This window comes from Hermetia illucens, chromosome 1 (assembly GCF_905115235.1).
Source record: "Hermetia illucens chromosome 1, iHerIll2.2.curated.20191125, whole genome shotgun sequence".
NCBI classification, from domain to species: domain Eukaryota; kingdom Metazoa; phylum Arthropoda; class Insecta; order Diptera; family Stratiomyidae; genus Hermetia; species Hermetia illucens.
This window is the reverse complement of record NC_051849.1, coordinates 206,247,954-206,268,334: the sequence shown is the minus strand read 5'-3', so window position 1 is coordinate 206,268,334 and position 20,381 is coordinate 206,247,954. Positions and strand designations below refer to the sequence as shown.

General features: G+C 44.8%; 1 protein-coding gene across 5 annotated transcripts in view; it reads left to right on the top strand.

The window, feature by feature from the left end:
• Positions 1-20,381, top strand: part of LOC119647434 (slowpoke-binding protein) — a 122,165-nt gene that overhangs the window by 72,181 nt on the left and 29,603 nt on the right. For all 5 annotated transcript variants that reach the window (XR_005248872.1, XR_005248871.1, XM_038048370.1 and 2 more), the window contains one exon: positions 18,280-18,487. Coding sequence is in view for 3 of the 5 variants with exons in the window: in XM_038048370.1 (XP_037904298.1) it covers positions 18,280-18,487 (208 nt within the window). In the remaining 2 variants the exon portion in view is untranslated. The remainder of the gene's footprint in view (positions 1-18,279; positions 18,488-20,381) is intronic.

Below are 20,381 nucleotides of genomic sequence, written 5' to 3'. Positions count from 1 at the left end.
CTCTTTTGTCACTCAAACCAATAACGCGAAAGCGAATCTTCTGACCGTGCAATCTGATAGCCGCAACTGCACCACAATACACAAGTGATTGTAGTTGCCGCAGCGACAGATCAGCACACAGTCGAGACGCAATCTCATCATTGATTTGAGATAGAATTCCCGGAGTTGCTGGAGATGCATAGAGCCTGGGAATACCTGGTCTATGCAAAGGATCCATATCCGAGAATTCTATACACGCTCTTTGGAATTCGTCCCGAACTTCAGCGGAAACCTCAGCTGGACGGTGGAGAAGAGTGCTTCGGCGAGTACTGAACCTGTTGCCTGCAGTGCGGCGTGGTGTTGTTGATGCCGCCGCCTCTGCCCCCATCGACTCTCGGTCACCAGTTTCCCCGATGACTTCAAGTCGAACACGTTCCCTGATGGTGGCCGGGATTGTGTCACTGCGAGTGATGAAGCGGTACTGGTCTGCGACTCGCTGCACAGTCACGTGCGCGAATTGCGGGAAACGCTCGACGAATCTCTGGTGCAATAAGGGGCGGTAAGATGTTATACCCGCCCCCGCCGTTATTTCGTAGTAGGAGCGGATGATGAAGAGGTTCATTTCTTCAGTCCATTTCATCCGCTTCCTACGCGAACCTGCTGAAGTGGTCGCCACAGATTGCGGCGAAACAGCTGCAGCAGGCGGAGCTGTGCTCCTGGTCGTCGTGGCGCCTAGACGTCGAACCGCCCCACGACTAGCGGTTTCGACGCCGTGCTGTCCATTACGAGAGCCCGACCCAGTCACCAAGTCAGACGACTCCCGCCGGTTATCCGTACCGGACCTTAAATCTCTCCTTCTTCTCATTTTTTGGTGGTGCATTTTATCCCTAGCTGCCAGGTGTGTAGATAGCTTCCTTAGTGAGTAATCTGCAAGACTGCAAAGTTCCTGCACTTTCCTCACCTACCCCCTGAGACGCTGCGGTGGCGTACAGCCATTCAGACTGAAGCTATCCATCCCTCCTCCTTTCACAACCGGGCTTGGGACCGGCTTCGGCGGAGTTCTAAAACTAATTATTATTATTATTATTATTATTATTATTTCGGAGTTACCCTCAATGTCGAATCTGATTATTCTATGATCAGACATACAATAGAGGGCTGATCCGACACCCTCCAATTCCTGACCAGCCCGTTTACTAAAGTATTTCCTAGAGTTATGTCTAGCACCTCCTGTCTAGTGCTGGTCACAAATGTTGGAGTGTTCCCTATATTATATATTTGCAATTTATTGCTAAATTCAAAGATGTATTCACCTCTTAGAATGGTGTCGCTGCTTCCCCAGACTTCGTGATGGGCGTTGGCATGCAGCCGGGGAGAAGTAGTAACGCCCCTTTCTCACAGTACTTCACCAGTTTACCGAATTTTTGTATGTTGTTGAACACGGATGTCGTCTCCTGGGAAGTATTCCAATGCAACGACTGCCTCCCGAGTGCTCCTCGCGGGTTCCAGTGAGACTTGGATAGCTACAAAGTTCCCGGCCAGGAACTCTCTTAAATTACGTTTAAGAATTATGCAAGCTCTTAGTTTTTCACAAGGCTCCTGAGCCAGCACTATTCCAATGTTTTCCTTGGAACTTGCCCTTGGAATTACCGCAGATGTAGTTTTCACACAGTGGAGGTTTATCTGGGCTATGTTAGTGCTAGTCATTGGCTCAATTATTGTTTGGAGCTCTTCTCCATTGTCTCAGAGTATTGCCCTCCTCTTCCGACATGGCACTTTCCAGCGCGTCGCTGTCCACCCTAAGTCCTAGGTCTTGGTCGTTCTGCATCTGCTCTACACTGGGCAGCACGTCTACTTCCCTGGTTGATCCAGTCCTTTTCACCTGTATGGTTTTCGAGAATTCTTCGGGACCTCGGTGTGTTTTTCACCCAGTATCTCCTCCAAGGTGTCTTTCCTCGGCCTTTCCCCGTGTACATGCACAAGTATTTTGCCAAATTGTTAGTTGATGTGGAGAAATTCATGTCACGGCGTACGCTACGAAATCAGATACTGTCTGCTATCTTTAGTCTAGCCTAAAATTTATAGGCCAGTAACTTCCTTCAAACAACAAAGCTTCGTACTGATGAAGGGGGTAAGTTGCTTCCGAAATATATATAAACACTGAAAAATAAAAATTGTAGTTTGGAGGACGCTACTGGTCTATCAATATAAAGCATTCGCTACGCTGAACTACTCGGAATTTCGTTCGGTATCGGGAGTTCGAGGGCGTCACGACCGCCATCACTCGTAGGGGCCAACAGGTCGATCCGCTTAAACAACCCCGCAGTCCGCCAGATCTAATGACGCCCCTTCAAGACGTGGCCGATGACCTGTGCAGCACCCGAGAAAAGGGCATTTTTGAGGTCGGTCCGGTGCTCATCGATATTCTACCACTCGATCAGCAAGATAGCTCTCCCACTATCGAGTTACCGTTTAAGCGGTCGATGTTGAACTTTAGGGGTTGCAGCTTCCCAACCCTGCGAGAAGTGGCAGACGCAACACGCAAGCGAACGTAAACGACCATCAGATCGTAATCCCTTCCGAGGCCGACGACAGCGCCTCTCTTGTTACGCACATCTAGGAGAACTCCTAAATCTACTGCTGATCACGAAGTGGATTCATACCAAGTACATGCTTGATATTTACCCCAATCTCTGCCTATTCTGAGTACCAACGTGTCGACTAAAAAAAGTCCCTCGAACTTATAGAGGTCTCCAAGTCGACCGACCACAGTCAGTACAAAATTCTTGTAAGGGAGCTAACTACAAATTTCCTAGACCAGAAAGGTTTCTGTACTATAAGATAAAACCTTCGGTCGGGTATCACTTCCGTCCCATGCGACACAGAATTTCCCATTAATTATCGATTGAAAAAATCTTTTATACCATTTGTTCCAAATGTTGTCTGGGGAGTTGACACAATATGTCGAAGAATTCTTTCTCCTGGGACCTATACCGGCGACCGGGGCAAAAATCGGCCCAAAGGTTGTCAATCAATAAGGGCGTGTCATAAGTGTTATATCCGGAAAGAATTACGTAGAAAGCTCTGACAATTCTATGAAAAGAAGTATTCTCAAAAAAGGAATGCTTCTACTAGTAGAATTTAAATGGAGGATTTGAAAAAAGTTGAAGTGGATCCATCCCGCTTTCATGTTCACGCACAGGCATAAGGTTCCAGCATTTTAACTGCGACCTCTAGCATTTTCCCTAAATTTGACTAAATTCCTTTCATTCAAGTCGCAACTACTGTATTTCGGGAACCAACTGTTCCCTTCAACAGTATTGTTTTCCCCACAGGTTTAGTGTGAGATAACTAACTCCTAAGGCGTGGGTGATGGTGATGATACGAGGGTAGAGCTCCCATTCCGAACCCTAGTTGCAAGATGCGTACTTGTGTCTGCCTTTATGAAGTCTGTCTTAATAAAACAGCAAAAAAAGCAACAATAAGGAAGCAAGACAGGGTGGAGATGTCTTCCACTCCACAACGAAGAGAGAGGACATAAAATACATTTGAAACTGAAGCTGAACTCTCAACACCCCTCATATTCCCAATAATAATTCCATTCAATTAAAATTAATTAGAACTCTTTGTTAACTTCTCCCTGGTCCAATTTCAAATTCTCTAACAATGTTGACTCGCAGGACTTAAATTACTCCCGGAAGTACGGAAAATGAATAGAGTAAATTGGAAAAAGCAGAAGTGAAAATAATCGGGAGTCAATCAATCATTTAATTGAATTTTGTGCTAGCGTGGAAGCTTCTACAGGTTATGCATGAATGATTCGAGAGGGTCGATTTCCCGGAAGTTTCATTATGCAACTTAAATTCAAACACGAATAGTTTTCAGCTGCTTGTTCTGGAGAGAAGCCAGAACTTTGGGGGGTAATTTAGAGTACCTAAAGGGCAGGTGATTACATACATGTCCAATTATTTGGTCAAAGGTTCAGCAGAGAAGAGTCGAGGTAGAAAGTTTTAAACCCCCTAATTGGTCTTTCTAGTAGAGAGTCCGTCCCTTGGCATTCAAATTCAATGGGTTAGTTCATGAAGAGGAGCAGCAATGGCGTTTCTCTTACGAAGTTTACTAATATGTTCCAGTTCGCTTCCCTTGACACAAATGATAACTGAAATATGAAGTGTGTTTCATGAGTAAAACTTCGAACTTTATAGATATTTTGGCTGCTATAATTTCCCTAATTCCAAATAGCACATTTTGATAGAATGTTGAGTATAGCATACAATACCAAATATCCTTTCTCTATTTGGTAAAAAGTTTGCAACTTGTTTGCAATTTCTTAGTTGAACCATAGGTGGAATAACGGCTGCATTTTATGCCCTTACTCATTTTTCCATGTCTTATAACTTCTGAGCCCAACTGCTATCCTTCTACTTCCCTAATATCACTAGGGTCCTTTGAAAGATTTCTGAATAACATAACCTGTTGACCATGAGATCCGCAATAGGAGCTGGAAAGTGAGTTAAGTCCTGGCGGTCTTGGTTAGTACCTGCCCCCCTAACCCACGGTGCTCTTCGCACACGAATTGATTTGAAGACCACAATCAGAATTCCGCCGTGACGGACACACAAGTACAAGTTCAGCCTTCATACTGGCGGATGCAAGGCCTACCTAAAGTCACTATCGCAACTAAGCAGTACGGCACCCAAGTTGTACAGCGAAACTACACATTTTAGCCCATAAGAAGCTCTGCCCGCTATGTAGGGACAACCCCAACCTCCATGAAACTACCACAAGGGGCGAACCCCATATAAACGGCCCAAGAACACATAACCCAGGAATTCTCCGGAGGCATATGTACTCGGAAAGCTATGACAGTTCCCTTGATACCAGATAACCTATGGTAAAGTTTCGTGGACGAAGTCACTTGAGATGAATCTCCTGCAGATTCGGGGCTGGTCACCCTACCTAGGCCTTGATGAATTCACCTACTGCATCACAACCTGCAAGTTGGAGGTCCTACTTGGCCATTTGGTATTGACTCAGTCGACAGGGTTGTTGCCCCGTCTGCTTCCTCATTACCTCTGATCACCAGCTAAATAGTGCAAGTACTCCTCAGCTGGAAAAAGTTTTTAAAAAAAATAAAACAGCTATACCGCGCCTGATCCTAAAATAGTCCAAAACAAAGATTCCGCGTCCGAAAAGATGGTCGAAATAAGCGTCGAATTGTACCTTTGCTTGATTTACTCACTCACTTCCCTTCTTCAGTGCAAAGTATACGATGGAAACGGCGTTTGCAATTGCATTTTTACTGGTTTGGAACCAAAAATACCCGAGGTAGTTAAAAAATTACTCCGAATTGACCCTCGTCAACCAGAGTTATACCACAGGCATTTAAAACCACCTCTGGATTCTCATAATTAAGACATCAGTCACTTAGCTTCTCCTTTTTACAAACAAATTTTATTTAACATATAAGTCCTTATTTCGGGAGCTACTTCCTCCCTTCATCAGTGTTTAGCTACTTAACAATTATCGGAAACGATAACTAATTTAAGTCGCTTATTTCTAGGCAAGTCAATGTCACTGACACTGAGTTTACCAGTCTCATAAGGATCTCCTCTCTCCTCTCTTTATAAAACATATGAACAACGAGGAGGATTTATAAGAGCCTTCCTCAAATTACAAGACTGCTATGGAACCCCTTCATAACAAATGCCCACCTTGACTGCCTCATCAGCCCAAAGAAAAACTCCAAATGCTATCGCTGATCCGAGGGCCTTGGAGGGCCAAGTTTGGAGCTACCTTATGAAAAGTTCCCCACAAGATGAACTTCTCCTTAGTTTAATGCCTCATTCACCATCTTGACCCCGGTTTTACATCCGGTATCGATCATCATCATGAACGGCGCAACAGCCGGTATCTGGTATAGGCCTGCCTTAATAAGGAACTTCAGATAAGTCCACCAATTCGATATCCCTAAAAGCTGTCTGGTATCCTGAGCTACGCCATTGCTCCATCTCAGTCAGGGTCTGCCCCGTCTTCCTGTTCTATCATAGATTTTCCCGGCTGGATCAGCCTCATCCATACGGATTAAGTGACCCGCCCACCGTAACCTGTTGAGCCGGATTTTATCCACAACCTGACGGTCATGGTGTCGCTCATAGATTTCGTCGTTATGTTGGCTACGGAATCGTCCACCCTCATGAAGGGGGCCAAAAATTCTTCGGATGCGCGGATTTCATCATGGTAGCTCTTATCGGTTGTAATTTTCGACTCTGGATAGGAGAAATTTCCAACGGTCTCAAAGTTGTAGTCTCCTACCTTTGTTCTTCTCGTTTGACCAGTTTGATTCGATGTTGTTCGTTCTTTGGTTTTTGGCGCTGAGGTTGCCATCATGTACTTCGTCTTGCCTTCCTTAATCTGTAGCCCCAGATCTCGCGCCGTCTGTTCGATCTGGATGAAGGTCGGGGTTGTTTTTCCCATAATGTCAGTATCGTCAGTATAGACCCGCAGTTGGGTAGACTTGAAGAGGATGGTGCCTTTCGCATCACGAAAAACTTTCTCCAGGGCCAGGTTGAAGAGGTCGGATTGTATGGTATTCCCTTGTCTTAGACCGTTGTTGATATTGAATGGTCTCCAGAGTGACCCTCCTGCTTTTATCTGGTCTTGCAAATTGGTCAGGGTCTTATTAATTTCGTCGAGATACCGAATTCTCCCATGGCCGTGTACTGATTTACCTTGGCTATGCTGTCATAGGCGGCTTCAAAGTTGATGAAAAGATTATGCTACTACCGTCCATGTTCCAATAGTTTTTCTATCGCTTGCCGCAGACAGAAAATCTGATCTGTTGCCGATTTGCCTGGAGTGAAGCCTCTCTGTTATGGGCTAATGATGTTCTGGGCGTATGGGGCTATCCGGCCTAGCAAGATAGCTACCTCTATACCTCTATAATTGCTGCACTGTGTGGTATTCCCCTTTTTATGTATAGGACAGATAATGCCTCGTTGCAGTCGTCAGGCATTGATTCGCTGTCCCACACCTTGTTGGTAAACCACTTGGTGTAATTGGTCGCCTCCATATTGAACAAATTCGGCTGTAATTCCATCGGCTTCTGGCGACTTATGGCGCCACGTTGTCCGTCGTCAGACATTGATTCCCTGTTGCACAACTGGTTGATTACCTATGCTGTTCCTTTTCCTTCTTTCTCTAGTATACCCCAAAAATGCATTCTGGCGCTACTAATACTTTTATATCTCATCAACAACCTTCCTCACCCTCTCTCTGGCCTTCACTTGTTTTACGCCAGTGGATTCTCTGGGGTTTTACTAATGAATTGTTACTAAACGTTAGCAAATGCCATTCGTTGTGCTAATCTATTAAGTCGTCTCCCACTTTGTTTGCCTACTCTCTTAGCGTCTCTTAACGTACATATTTTATCATACCTGAGTTCTCTCTAAGACTTCAGTGTAACTTCTGATGATAAGTTCTCCTTCAGCAGACATTGCCTTGATGTCAGCAACCACACTTTCAGGTTATCTGACGTCATATTGCATACTAAATTTAACTTTGACTCTGTCCAACCTTTTTTAATACTCTTCGACTCCTTCGTTCAAAGCATCACCTCTACATCAAACGTTCCTCCAGGATCTGGACCCTTCCTGCAACTGCTATTAGCTTGTCCCAGTGAACGGTGTATCTCTACAACTGAACTGGTGCTCTATTGATGAGTTGTCGTTTAAGGCCATTCAACGTACTATTGGTCCTTCCCTACTCTCATGGCGAAGACTCTTTATCATATCTGAACTTAATTTAAGGCCCTGGCGTAACCTTCAATACCTTCATCTCACCGATCCTTCTTCTAGAATATCCAGCTTTATGTTGCAATGTTCCTCTGATTTTGATCCTGCCCAACCGTCCCCTTCTTTGGAATTCTTCTCCAATGAATTCCAATTCCTGTTCAATGTGTTCTTACCTCTCTTACCTTCCCCCCCCCTCCTCCGCAATTGTATCTTCCTCTTGAAAGAATTCATCATAATTTTACCCAATTTTACCTACCCTACTCATCTCCCCTCTTGTCACCTCCCTTTCGTACAACAACACAGAACCATTCACGATATGCCATATGCACTCCATCAAAATTCTGTACCCTCTGACGGAATGCCCCGCATCTACTTTGTATAACATCCCCAATTGGCGACATGGTGTTCACGGCGCTCGAACTCTATTTCTGTTCTCCGATTCCAGGACTATTTCGTTCTTCCAAGGCACTATAGCTTACTCTTTAGACCCTTTGGGCCCTTTTCAAAGCCTTCGAAGTTTTGCCGCCGGTCTTCGTCCTTTTGTTCTCCTTTCAAATGCCCTTGTGGCTATCCGAATGTCGTCCTTTCGATAATCGTGGCCAACCTATCGCAACTTTCGAAGTTTAATTATTTTTTAGTGACTTCAGAGTCATCAAATATTTAATACAATTGCGAATTAGACACAACCATGAGGTATATGATTCGCTATTGAGCGTCCTCTCCATTTTTGAGTTATCCTGTTATTGTCCTTCCACCCCGTTTCCATGCTTTAAGCCGCTGTTTATCCGATACGCATTCTGGGTAGTAGACTTGAGAATTTTTTCCCGTGGAATTCGGCCTGCGTCTGATCGGTACACGTCGGAACACACTAGGATTCGCTGGAGTTATGGACAATTCCTTGCCGACACAATGGGTTGATATGAGTCTCGTTCTTCTCGGTGGTAGTTATGACATGTATCGGGAGCGAATTCCGTCGATACCCTGGCCTACTCCTCCACTTATGAGTTTCATGATCTTGAGTAGGAGTGTTACTCCCACGTTCCTAGTTATTGAAGCCCATTTGGCTTCTTCTTCCCAAGAGGAAGATGGAGCTCAACCAACGAAAGGACCAAATGATGGAGTAGTATCTCAAACCAACAAATTCTGAACAGAACAAAGGAACTCGCTTACTTGAAGGCTCACTTAGGCAGAAGAGCGGAGAGCCAGCCTTAAATAATATGACAAAAGATTTCAGACTAATTTCATGGCAGAAGTTCAAACTCAGTAAGCAAATGCATTCATCCACTCCACCCACCTCTCTACTCCACCCCTATTTAGCTAATGAGATGGTGTTCTATCCTCCATAATAATGCGATTGAAGGACTCACACTCTCCTCGCTTTCCAGAGCTGAGCAGGATTTTTTCCATATCCTTATGCTACCCCTGCTGCTTCTTCAACTTGTATGACAGTAACTGGTGGAATTACTTCAAATATCAATGGTGCTTATGGAATTGGTGGAGCGTTCCAAGATCTATCTTTTCTGTGAAAAATCCGAACCAAGTTTGGTTTACCGGCATTCACTAAAGCTAGATTCAATCAAATATCTTTATTAATACTTTTTATTCAAAATAAAGGATCTTAAGTATGAAAACTTCGTGAATAAAGCATCCTTTTCCAATTCTCCGTTGATCCTAGGGTGCCATTTGGAAGAAGCCCCGAGCATCACTTGGTTTCATCAACTTAACTTTTTCGTATCCTTAATCCCCTAAAATAGTCATTGATTAACCAAATACCTAGCCCGCACTGGATATAAATAAATCCCGACCGAATCCTCTAATCTTTTAATCTCTTAGTCCTTCGTCCAGCTCCGTGCGAGCCTCCTTTAACCTTACCCTCCAAAAACCCAGTATGTAAATGACTTTCGGATTCCATTCAATCCAATGCCGCGCAACATTCCCAAAAATAAAATCTCAAACCACGAAATATAATCACGACAGCCATTATTCATACCAAGATTATCAGTGGAACAACTGTTGAACTTGGAGCCTACATCAAGAAAGACGTTCATCAAGTTCCATGACATACACAAAACACAACCAAGTCAAAGAACTTGAGCGTCTGGAGAACAGGTGACGGGGGAAGGCTCTGTTAGATGTTATGTAAATTATATTCGTGTCGATATCATTGTGTGGTTGTTAGTCCTTAGAATTTGCCGTTTTGGACAGTTACGATAAATTGCAGAATAATGGTTAATGGATTTACGACGTAAGGGAGGTTTTTTTCTTGCATTCCCAGCTTTAAAGGCTTGCGGAAACGAAATTCTGCAAGGATAATGAACAACAGCATATGGTGCAAAGTAGGGTTTGTTTTTCGGTCATGATTTTAAGAAATGGATTATTTTCACATCCCAGAATTTGTCCTGTTTCCGGACCATGATTCAAAGAAATGAATCATTCTCGTATTCCACAATTTATCCTTTTTCTGGGTCATGATTTGAAGAAATGGTTTATTCCCGGATTCCGTAATTTGTCCTTGAATTTTCAAATATGGAAACAGGGAAAAGTAGGTGTACTTTTTGGGAACCTCCGAAACTAAATCTTCTGGATATCCAAAAGATACCGAAAGATAATTAGGGATAATTGGTTTTATTTACAAAAGATAGTTCCTTACTGTCATGCAGGACCCACCCCTTTCCCTCTATTTAATGTTAAAGCCAATTCTTCCTAGAAAACCCAGCGTTGAAAGACATGTAGGAGTTTAACTTAGTTATTTTTTTGGGAATTGTAGGATCCTAAATCCGCATCAACTCAATGTCGGACCGGACCAAATGGGGGAGCACCTTACTCCCTCTTTTTAAGGTTGTGTGAAACGAAACCTTATTAGAATCGAGTCAGTGTCTGTCGATCTGTTTGTCTGTCTGTCTTTTTCATTTTCAGGAGGTGAAAATCTTCAAAAGACACTGGTCTGGACACACCAGTGTGTGAGATTTTTACCTCCTAAAACCACCCCCGACTCTCTGCCCCGCGGAACCATCATAAGGTACTAAATCACGGGGCGGAGTCAGCTCATTCTAGCTTAGTCACCTTTCTTCTACACGCGGCGCATGCAACCACACTTTTCTCCTCTTCTCTGCCTTTCGCATTTTGCTCTGGATAGATGCGATCATGGAATTGACCGCATTCCAATTCTCTTATTTTACTAGTATTTTCGCCACCACATTTTGTGGTACCAGCCCCTCTTCTAGAGTCTCCTCTAGATTCCTCCTTTCTTCCAGAAATCTCGGACAGTGGAAGAATATATGCTCTGGGTCCTCTGGCACTCCATCGTAATTTGGACAATCGGGTGAAGTCTCCAATTTAAACCTATGTGGCGATATCCTCCATGCCCCGTGAGAAACTGGGTGAAATTATAATTAATCTCACCGTGTCGTGTCTCCAACCATTCCTGTCCTCCTGTAGACTAGACTCAGTTTGTTAGTGTTTACTGACATCCGCAACGCCTCCCTCCAAACTAGGGTCGCATAGAGCATGATTGAGGCCATCGCCCTGGCTATAGGCAACCTAGAGGTATGCCGTGGCTCTCCCATGTTCGGCATCATCCTCGCGACCCTGCGTCCCATATCGTTCGGCGAGTCGATAATCGAGTCAAAATCGGGTTGACTCTTGATTCAAAGATGAGCTTTTCTGAGCAAATCAAAGCAGCAGCGAACAAAGCTGCAGCTGCAGTTTCGGCGTTAAGTAGGCTAATGGCAAACATTGGGGGTCCTATGTCTAGTAGGCGACGTTTCCTGATGAGTTCAACGCAATCTGTCCTGCTCTACGGCGCATAGGTATGGGCTGGCGCTCTTAACAAGGAGATATATCGTAAACGCCTCGCCCAAGTACAGAAACGGGGAGCTTTACGGGTGGCGTCCGCATACCGCACTGTCTCTGAACCGGTCGTGATGGTGAACGCGGGAGTGATCCCCGTTGCCCTTCTTGCTAGGGAGCGTCAGGCCATATACAAGCGCAAGGGAGATGAGCCAAGGGAGGTGGTTGCTCGCGAAAAACAGCAACGCACTCTAGATGAGTGGCAGCTCTCGTGGCAAAATGAAACTAGAGGCAGATGGACTGCGAGGCTCATCGGCAACTTAGGTGCGTGGCTGAATCGGAAGCATGGTGAGACTGACTATTTGTTTACCCAATTTTTAATTGGGCATGGAGGTTATCAGTCTTACCTGCACAAGATTGGAAAGGCGCGTTCTCCGGATTGTGTGTTTTGCAATGGAGTTGAGGACAACATACACCACACTTTTTTTCTTGTGGAAGGTGGGATGGAGTTCGTCAGCAGCTCTATTTAAATACAGGGGATCTCTCTCCAGACAACATTGTCGAAGAGATGCTGAGGACTGCTGACAGGTGGAACCATGTTGGCCATTACGTTCGCGCCCTTCTCGTTGCTAAGAAGATAGAACTCGACCGGCGGAGGAGCCGGATGGCAGGGGGTTCCTTGAACTGACAGTTCCCTTCCTCCCCTTCCCTCCCGTTGGTGAAAGGTATTCCCTGATTTGAAGGCTCCGCAAGGCGGGAGAGTTCGAGGACTAGCCCAAAGGGGTGGGATGGGGAGGTGTTTAATTGGTATTCCAACGACGTACCGAATCGGGAGTCCACCACTGTGTGCGTAAATGCATTCACCTACCCTACCCCAAAAAAAAAAATCATCCTCGCCAGGGTTCTACTATTGTAGCAGTGGATGATTTATCGTAAGTATACTACACGTGTTGCTTATAACTGAGCTTCCTGTCTATCACCACCCCCAAGTATTTGATGGTCGGCTGGGGAGTGATGATATGATTCTCGATTCTTATACAGGCTCCCGATTCTTCCGGCGCTTAGTGATAAGGACCACCTCTGTTTTTTCCACCGCCAGTGTCAGACCAGAGCTCTTTAGCCAACTTTTAACAGCACTGATTGCCTCGGTTGAGTATAACTCAGCATCTTCGAGATGCTTTGCGACAACAACCAGCGCTATGTCGTCAGCGTAACCCACCACTGTGGCTCCCTCCGAAAGGGGAAGATTAAGTACATCGTTATACATGATTTCCACAGTAGTGGACCCAATACGAAGCCCTGGGTGTGGGACACCCGCGGAAACAACGTACTCCTGGGGTCCGTCATCGGTGTCATACCAGAGCCTCCTTTTAGTTAAATAACTATCGACAATTGCAGCTTCGCTAGGGATTTGCGTATTAGATTCTCATTGGCTGAATTGAATGCATTTTTCACATCCAGGGTTACTACCACGCAATAATTGCTGTAATTGCTGTACTACCCTTTCCGTGGATTGCATCTTCGGCCAAGCGAGTAACCAATTTGATGGCATCAATGGTTAATTTGGCTTTACGGAACCCATACTTCCGATCTGAAAGGCCGTCTTAGCTTTCAACAACCGGGAGTAATCTATTATACATTAGCCACTCTAACATTTTCCCACAGTGTCCAAAAGACATATGGGTCGGTATGAGGATGGTTCACCTGGAGGTTTACCAGGCTTAGGCAGAAGTACCAACTTCTGCCGCTCCCATGACACTGGAAATATTCCCTCGGTCATGCATGCTTCGAAAAACTCAGCAAACATGTCCGGTTTGGATTTCACGGGAATCTTAAGGACCTTATTCGGTACTCTGTTCAGGTCCAGTGCTTTATTGTCTCCTATTTTACCGCAGATCTCCAGCAGTTCGCCTCTGGCGACTGGCGGAATTGCCGTCACATTCAGAGGTGGTTGGAACATGTCGGTGCTCTCCACTTGCTGGGGGAATAAACCCTGGATGATTTTTAGCAAGAGAGTGGGGCACGCGATCTGCGGAGAGGAGCGCCTCTGAATCGTCCCATCACGATTCTGTAAACACTCCCCCACGGATTCACCTCCGCTTCTGAGCAGAGCTCCTTAAAGCATTTCCTCTTGCTTCGCTGGATGGCGCATTTTTTTTGCCCCTGATCGACTCTACCTTCCGCCCTCTGAGCCGCTCTTCTGACTCGGTGGCAAGCAGATCGAAGGCCGGTCAATTTATCATTTCACCAGAAGTTTGGTCTTCTACTGGGGATTAAATACCTCCTGGGCATGGACGCGTCACATGTTTGGCGATGCGTTGAGCCAGATGGACGGCTCTTTATCAGGTTGATCTAACTACACCTATATGAAGGTCTGCTCATCCAAAGATTTTGCAGACCAGCCTGAAATCTTTTTCGGTTTCGGGAATGATAGCTCTTTGCCCAGTGGCTCAACACATGTCTCAAAGAAGATTGCCTGGTAGTCGCTATGGGTGTAGCGTTCGCTCACGCACTAGGACATACCACCCGCCAGCGCAGGGCTGACAAAGGTCCGGTCTACAACCGGGTCTGACGCCCCCTTCTGAAAGGTGTTTACAGCACCTACGTTAGCAAAAACTATGTCCATCTGCGCAAAAGCTTCTAATAAACTACGCCCCCTAGCATTAGATTCTTTGCTACCCCACTCTAGGGCCTAAGCATCGAAATCACCAGTAATCACCTTTGGACTTTGCTCCCCTTGCGTCAAGAACAAGATGATCAAGCATTTGCTCGAATTCAGACAGTGTCAAACTTAGTGGGGCGTAGCAGCTGTATACATATACACCACTTATTTTTGCACACACAAAGCCACTAGCTGCCTGACTTGCAGTACATTGTATGGCCTGTCAACCGCGAGCCCATATCGTCGCTCCACAAGTCGAATCTGTCACCCACATGCCACCGTGACGATTTCTATACAGTTCACTTAAGATGGCAATTTACATCTCAGATTCGAACGTGGTCTGCTCAAGTAAATCCTGGGCGACCTTGCAATGATTCAGGTTTATTTGAATAAACCTCATTTTCTCATTGCAGTGAGTGTCTTCCTAAATTCCGGACATTTGACACTTCCGGCAATGTTCCAGTTATCCTGTCCGTCTTTTACTTCTCACAATAGGCATTTGGGGTCCATATTGTACTCTCTGGCAATATGGCCCTTCTCTCCACACTTTCTGCATCGATCGGATCGGTCAATGCTGCTGGTGTATGCCTTCCCGAAGTGCCCAAACATGAGGCATTTAAAGCACCTCTTTAGTGAAGTTTGTTCTCTTAAATGGCATACAACTCATCCAATCTGAACCCTTCAACATCTGCGCTACCTCTGCTGGTACTCGTATTGTGGCCGTTTGAGTGCCACCATAGGCTTTCTGTAGGCCCACAACAGACTCCTCTGTAAGTGCTTTCAACTCGGATTGCTCCTTGAGGGCAGTACAAATTTCTCCTTTCGATGTCACTTCATCGAGATCCTCACATTGTATATATATCTCATGCTTTTGGGCACGCGCTGCGGCATTCTCCCAGAGTGAGTTTTTGACTTGAGTGCGAAAGTCATCAGTTTTGCCTAGGCTGGATCTTTTCAGCTCGAACATGAGATCCCCTTTCTGGGTTCTTCGGATTCTCTTCACATTTCCGCTCAAATTTTTTAGGTCGGGATCAGTTTTGACCTTTTTGAGAATCTCCATGTAGGCCAGATTGCCCTTACTGGAGAATAACAATCGCATCTGGACGAGTTCGTACTTTTGCTTTTCCCTTTTTCCCTTTTTTGTTGGTAACTTTAGTCCATCCATCATTTTCGTTCGTCTTGGACTTCGCAACGCTAGTCGAGTTTCCTATATTCGCTGTAGGTAGGTAGGTAGGTATCAGTGGCCGCTCCAAGGAGCCCAATTAGCGTTTCGGTGCGCCGTTTTGATGCCACAAACTCCTAAGACCGTGACTGTTGTTATGGGATAAGGGAAGCAGAGTCCAGCCGCTCGGATCTTCAGAGCCAGCCCGTAGCATTCACGAAGGAAAGCAGCTCTCCGACCCTGCAGCTAGAAATCTCTCTGAGGTCCCCAAAGAATGGTTTACCCAGTGTCCGCAGCCTGACTCCAGCCAGAGCTGAACCTAGCGGCATGGTCCCCTATGGGCCAGTGCCCCGTGCAGACCGCCGTAATCTTGAATGCATTTGCACTCGTCTGGCACAGGAGCTCTCGCTGTACGCTTTCCTCCTTCTGAGCTGTTGGCGCTGGTTTTCAGAATATCCTGTCCACCTTTTTTTCTCTTAGGCGCCTGCTGATTATTTATAGGATCCCTCTCTTTTTCACGTACAAAAGAGTATGTGAATTCGATAATAGTACGTTAAGGCATCACTTGGGTCGCTTGTGATACTGCTGACACAGTGGGGTTCGGCGTATCCTTATTATTCTTTTCCTCCATCTGCGATCTATTATAGAGGACTCTAATAGCCCTATAGCTTGGTGCACGTTATGCTTGTTCTTGATAAACTCGGGCAGCTCAACAGTTTTTGCCCCAAGCTTGGTGAAGGGTAATTCCTCTGGATCGGGACTCTGCTCTCTATGAGCCACGACAGGGTTACTCTTTTTATACGCTCCTTCACTTTTGGCATTTATTGACCTCGTCTGTACTTTATCCTTCACCGTCTTTGGCATTGGGTGAGACCTCAACGTTGACGAGCTTCTTTTGAATGGATCCCTTGCTTGTTCTTGGAGCACCTCCTGCTGTCGCACATCTTGAACATATGCGGTGAGTGTTATTACGGTTTTTGTCGTCCAACAATCTGCCATCTTTGTTCATCTTTGTTTGGTCTTGTTACTGGTGTTCTCGGTAAGGTCGTACTTCGCTTCAACACTTCCTTCTCCAGATCCAAATCACTTGTAACATTATATGCCAAGGTGGACCAGTTGTCCCCCACTGAGGCACTGCGGTCGAGGGATATCAACTACCGGGAGCCTGTTTCCTCACTCCCAAAACCCGCCGGTGCTGGGGTTCCAAGCCCTTGCACAGTAAGTTTCCTCATTCTCTCGTCTTCCATGGTGGTTTATATCCTTCCCACAACCATTTTGGTCCACGCACCAGAGATAAGCAAACACTAGCCCATGCACAGTCAGAAAAAAAGTGCATGAACACATATTTACAGATCAATGGGTATGCCCCTATCCGCCTCTGTCTGTCTGTCTGCCACACCCGATTTTTTCGGAAACGGCTTGACCAATTGTCACGAAAATTGGTAAGAGTGTGTGATCTGTTAGTCCCTTTACAGACAGCAAGTGGCGCGATTTTGTGTTAAGTTTAAGGGGGAGAGAGAATTGGGGGTGGTTGGGCTCCCCATACATGTGAATGGAGGGTGCAAAATTTTTTTCATAAAATGTGGCCATGTGGGATATCAAATAAAAGGTCTCAATTAGTATTTTTCGAAACTGGTTATATATTTGATATTGGTTGAAACATAGGGGAGTGAGGGCTGAAAATATGACCCACAAAAAGTGTAACAGGTCTTGCTCTCAGAACCTATCCAATCTATTAATAGTATATTTCCACATTTTAGAAATTTACCCGGCAACCCCGGGTAGGTATATAGTATATGCGTGCTAACGAAGTTTTGGAGTAGTGTTTAATTCAGATAGACATATTTGTACATTAAACCAACCGTATTTAATACGTACGTATCCTAGTTCCTAAAAAAAATATCACCAAATATTTACCGAATACTATCCATCTTCATACTCTGTTCACCACACATGTCCCTAAATGGCATAAAGTAACGGAGCCCATTATTCGAATGTAGCTCATATCACATAGACCACATCACGTATAATGTTAATATCATCCAGGAAGGCGTCGACAATCAACCCCACATTTCCGGGGACACACTGAATCCGATATGTAATGACTTTTTCGCTCCCAAAACAGATGCTGACAAAAGTTTGTTCCACCTACTTGAAACCTATCTTATATCTGAAGTGTACATTTGTATTACTATCTTTAACAAAAAAGGATAAATACACATGTTTGAATGGAGGAAGCATTACCCGAATTGAGAATATCATAAATTTTGTATCTGTGGTTGGCCCAGATAAATCTTCCAACAATCATGAATTTTTGTCCCGTATGGGAAGGGTAAATAGATATCACTAGGATGTCGAAACAGAGAGTGTTGTGTTGTTAAATAAATGATGATAGTATTTATTGTTGATAGCCCAGGCTTGGCATGTGTTGTGAATAGTTTTCCTACCCTGATGCGTAGATCAACAAGTAGTTGTCCGTTGTATTCTGGAGGGCTCATTACGTAATAATTTTTACCGAAATGGAAATCATTTAGCCTATCATGTAGTACATCTCTAGTTTAGTTATGACATTTACTTAGCTTTGTACTTGACAAGTAGTTAAAAGAAAAAAGCCCCACATTGGGCGCCAAAAACTCAAAGATAGCGTATTCAACCCCACCCTACATTGGGCGCCAAAAAATAATTTCTTAATATACTTAAAACCAAGAACTCTCTAGCGTAAAATAAGTTCCTAAAATTGAATTTAGCTATCTCCAATAAGTTCAGATTTTCTAGACTCCTTTACAACCTAAATAGACGCAAGAAAAGATAGTCCGTTTGTGTTACTTTCCCATTTACGAAAAACATCTGACATTTCCGGCTTTGTTTCATAATTTCCCTAATTTTCTTTTCAGACCAAATGTAAAATACCAATATACAGCTTTAGATAGCGGTAATGGAATACAGGAACGTAGCCCGCGAGAGAGAGCTGCCCGTGACCGTGCATTGAGTGCCTGCCAAGAATGGATACAAAATACAAATGGTCGTTACGATATTATTGCCCATCTTGATGAAATCGGATCACGACACAATAAAAATTGGTTTTTAATAAATGACACTACGGTAAGTATCGAGTTACTTCATTTGGATCAATAGATTTATAACTTTTTCCAAACTATCTGTAGATTTCGGATGGTACTCTCTGAAATTTCATTGAAAGGTTGGCGTATGGGTTGGACCTAAAGCCTTTATCAATTATTTGATTGGCGGTTGATGGTTAGCCAATCTTTGAATAAAAGCAATTACAAGATTTTTCCATTGTAGGAAAGAAACACATGCAAGGTATTTCGGGAACCATTTGTCTCCTCCTTCGCTCGAACGAGTAAGCGTGAGTATTTGAGCGGGATTCGCGCCGATTTTTTCAAACCCAACCCCACGGAGTAACCATTCAATTATTGTTCCATGAGATGGCTTTGCCTTTAGGTCTTTGTACCTCTGGCCCCTGGAGCTTCTTCTTATGTCCTAGTTCTTATTAGGAGAGCAACTACAAGGCAATTCTCCGTCTTTTTAGGTAAGGAGGTGCAATTCATTCGCCCACAAGACTAATGGTTAAAACTCCCCCCTATTACGTCCAGGACGGTAACCCGCGATTGTTTGACTAATTCTATTCAATGTAAGAGAACATACCTCTCGATTCAGGGAGCCTCAGATACCTTGCCGTCTCTTCTCCTTTCCATCTCCCTCTTTGTGGCCATGCGTATGCTTTGCTCTCTCTGAAGCGTGGCCTCAATTATGGTGTCCGAAGACACTTGCTACCCTTCTACCAAAAGGCAATGTTAATGGCGGTCCCACCTCTTACAGAAAAAATAGGTGTAGCGAGTTTCACCACATCCTTGCAGTAAATACAGTCGGACGATCGTCATTTCCCAATTAAGTGCCGCTGAGCAGCTGAATTGAATAATAATCAACCTCACCGTGCTTTAGTTGGATGAGACACGCGGTCCATCTCTCCCTCAAATCCCTTTTTGAGGATTGCCGCCTTGCACTAAAAGTGGGGGCTCTCTCTTCACAGGCTGACTTCACAGGATGACTTCTTTATTTCCGTTTCCTTTTTACAGCTAGTTGGATCTATACCCTACAGCATTAAAAATGCTCGGAATAACTCACGTTATCACCATTACTGCTCGCAGCGGACCGAACTCCCAAAGTCCCTCGCCGTTGTTTCTGGGTTGGGCGCATGCTTGAACTGCACTCACCAGTATACGACGCCTACTGAATAAGTGACCTCCGGCATTGGCAATAGCCGGAAATTGCAAACATCCTAACTGCAGCCTTATCTTCGACATTCCGAAACACTTCGAAGCAGATTATCTTCGTGTCTAAAATAACGTGAAGACATCTCAATGCCAGCTTTGACAAGAGGATGTTTTAAGCAACCTAAAACGGGAACCCTCCCCTTAGTCAGGGCAACCATTCCGAACTGGGGAGAATCCATGCCCATCTCCTAACTTGCCCCAGCACCATTCCCAATGTGCGCCAAGTTTGTTCGACCATACGACCAGTACCGCGACGTCATTCACGTATTCAACCAGATGCATCCGGCATCTCGAGTCCTAGCAAACTATCCTATAAATCATTCTAAAGGTCTGGACCAAAGATATATTTCTCAGCCGCCTCTGCAGAAAGCGGACTTTAAATAGTCCTTCAATATCAGCAAAAGTAACCTAGAATACGGAAACAATCTTGTAGCCCCTTAAGCATATCCCACCTTCTGGCATAACTGAAGGTGTCTCTTACATCAAGGCAAAGAATATCATTCGTGGACAGTGGCCAATTTTACCGCTTCAACCACTATCTCAATCCCATCAATTTTGAATTTTCCCACCCCTAAAACCATATTATTTTGGTAATAATCGCAGCATCTGTTGCATCGATCAGTATTGGCTTGTTGACCTTCTCAAGCAGTTTTCCCGCTGTGGCCAACACGCGAAAAGAACAGTAAGCTGACGGTGTCTCG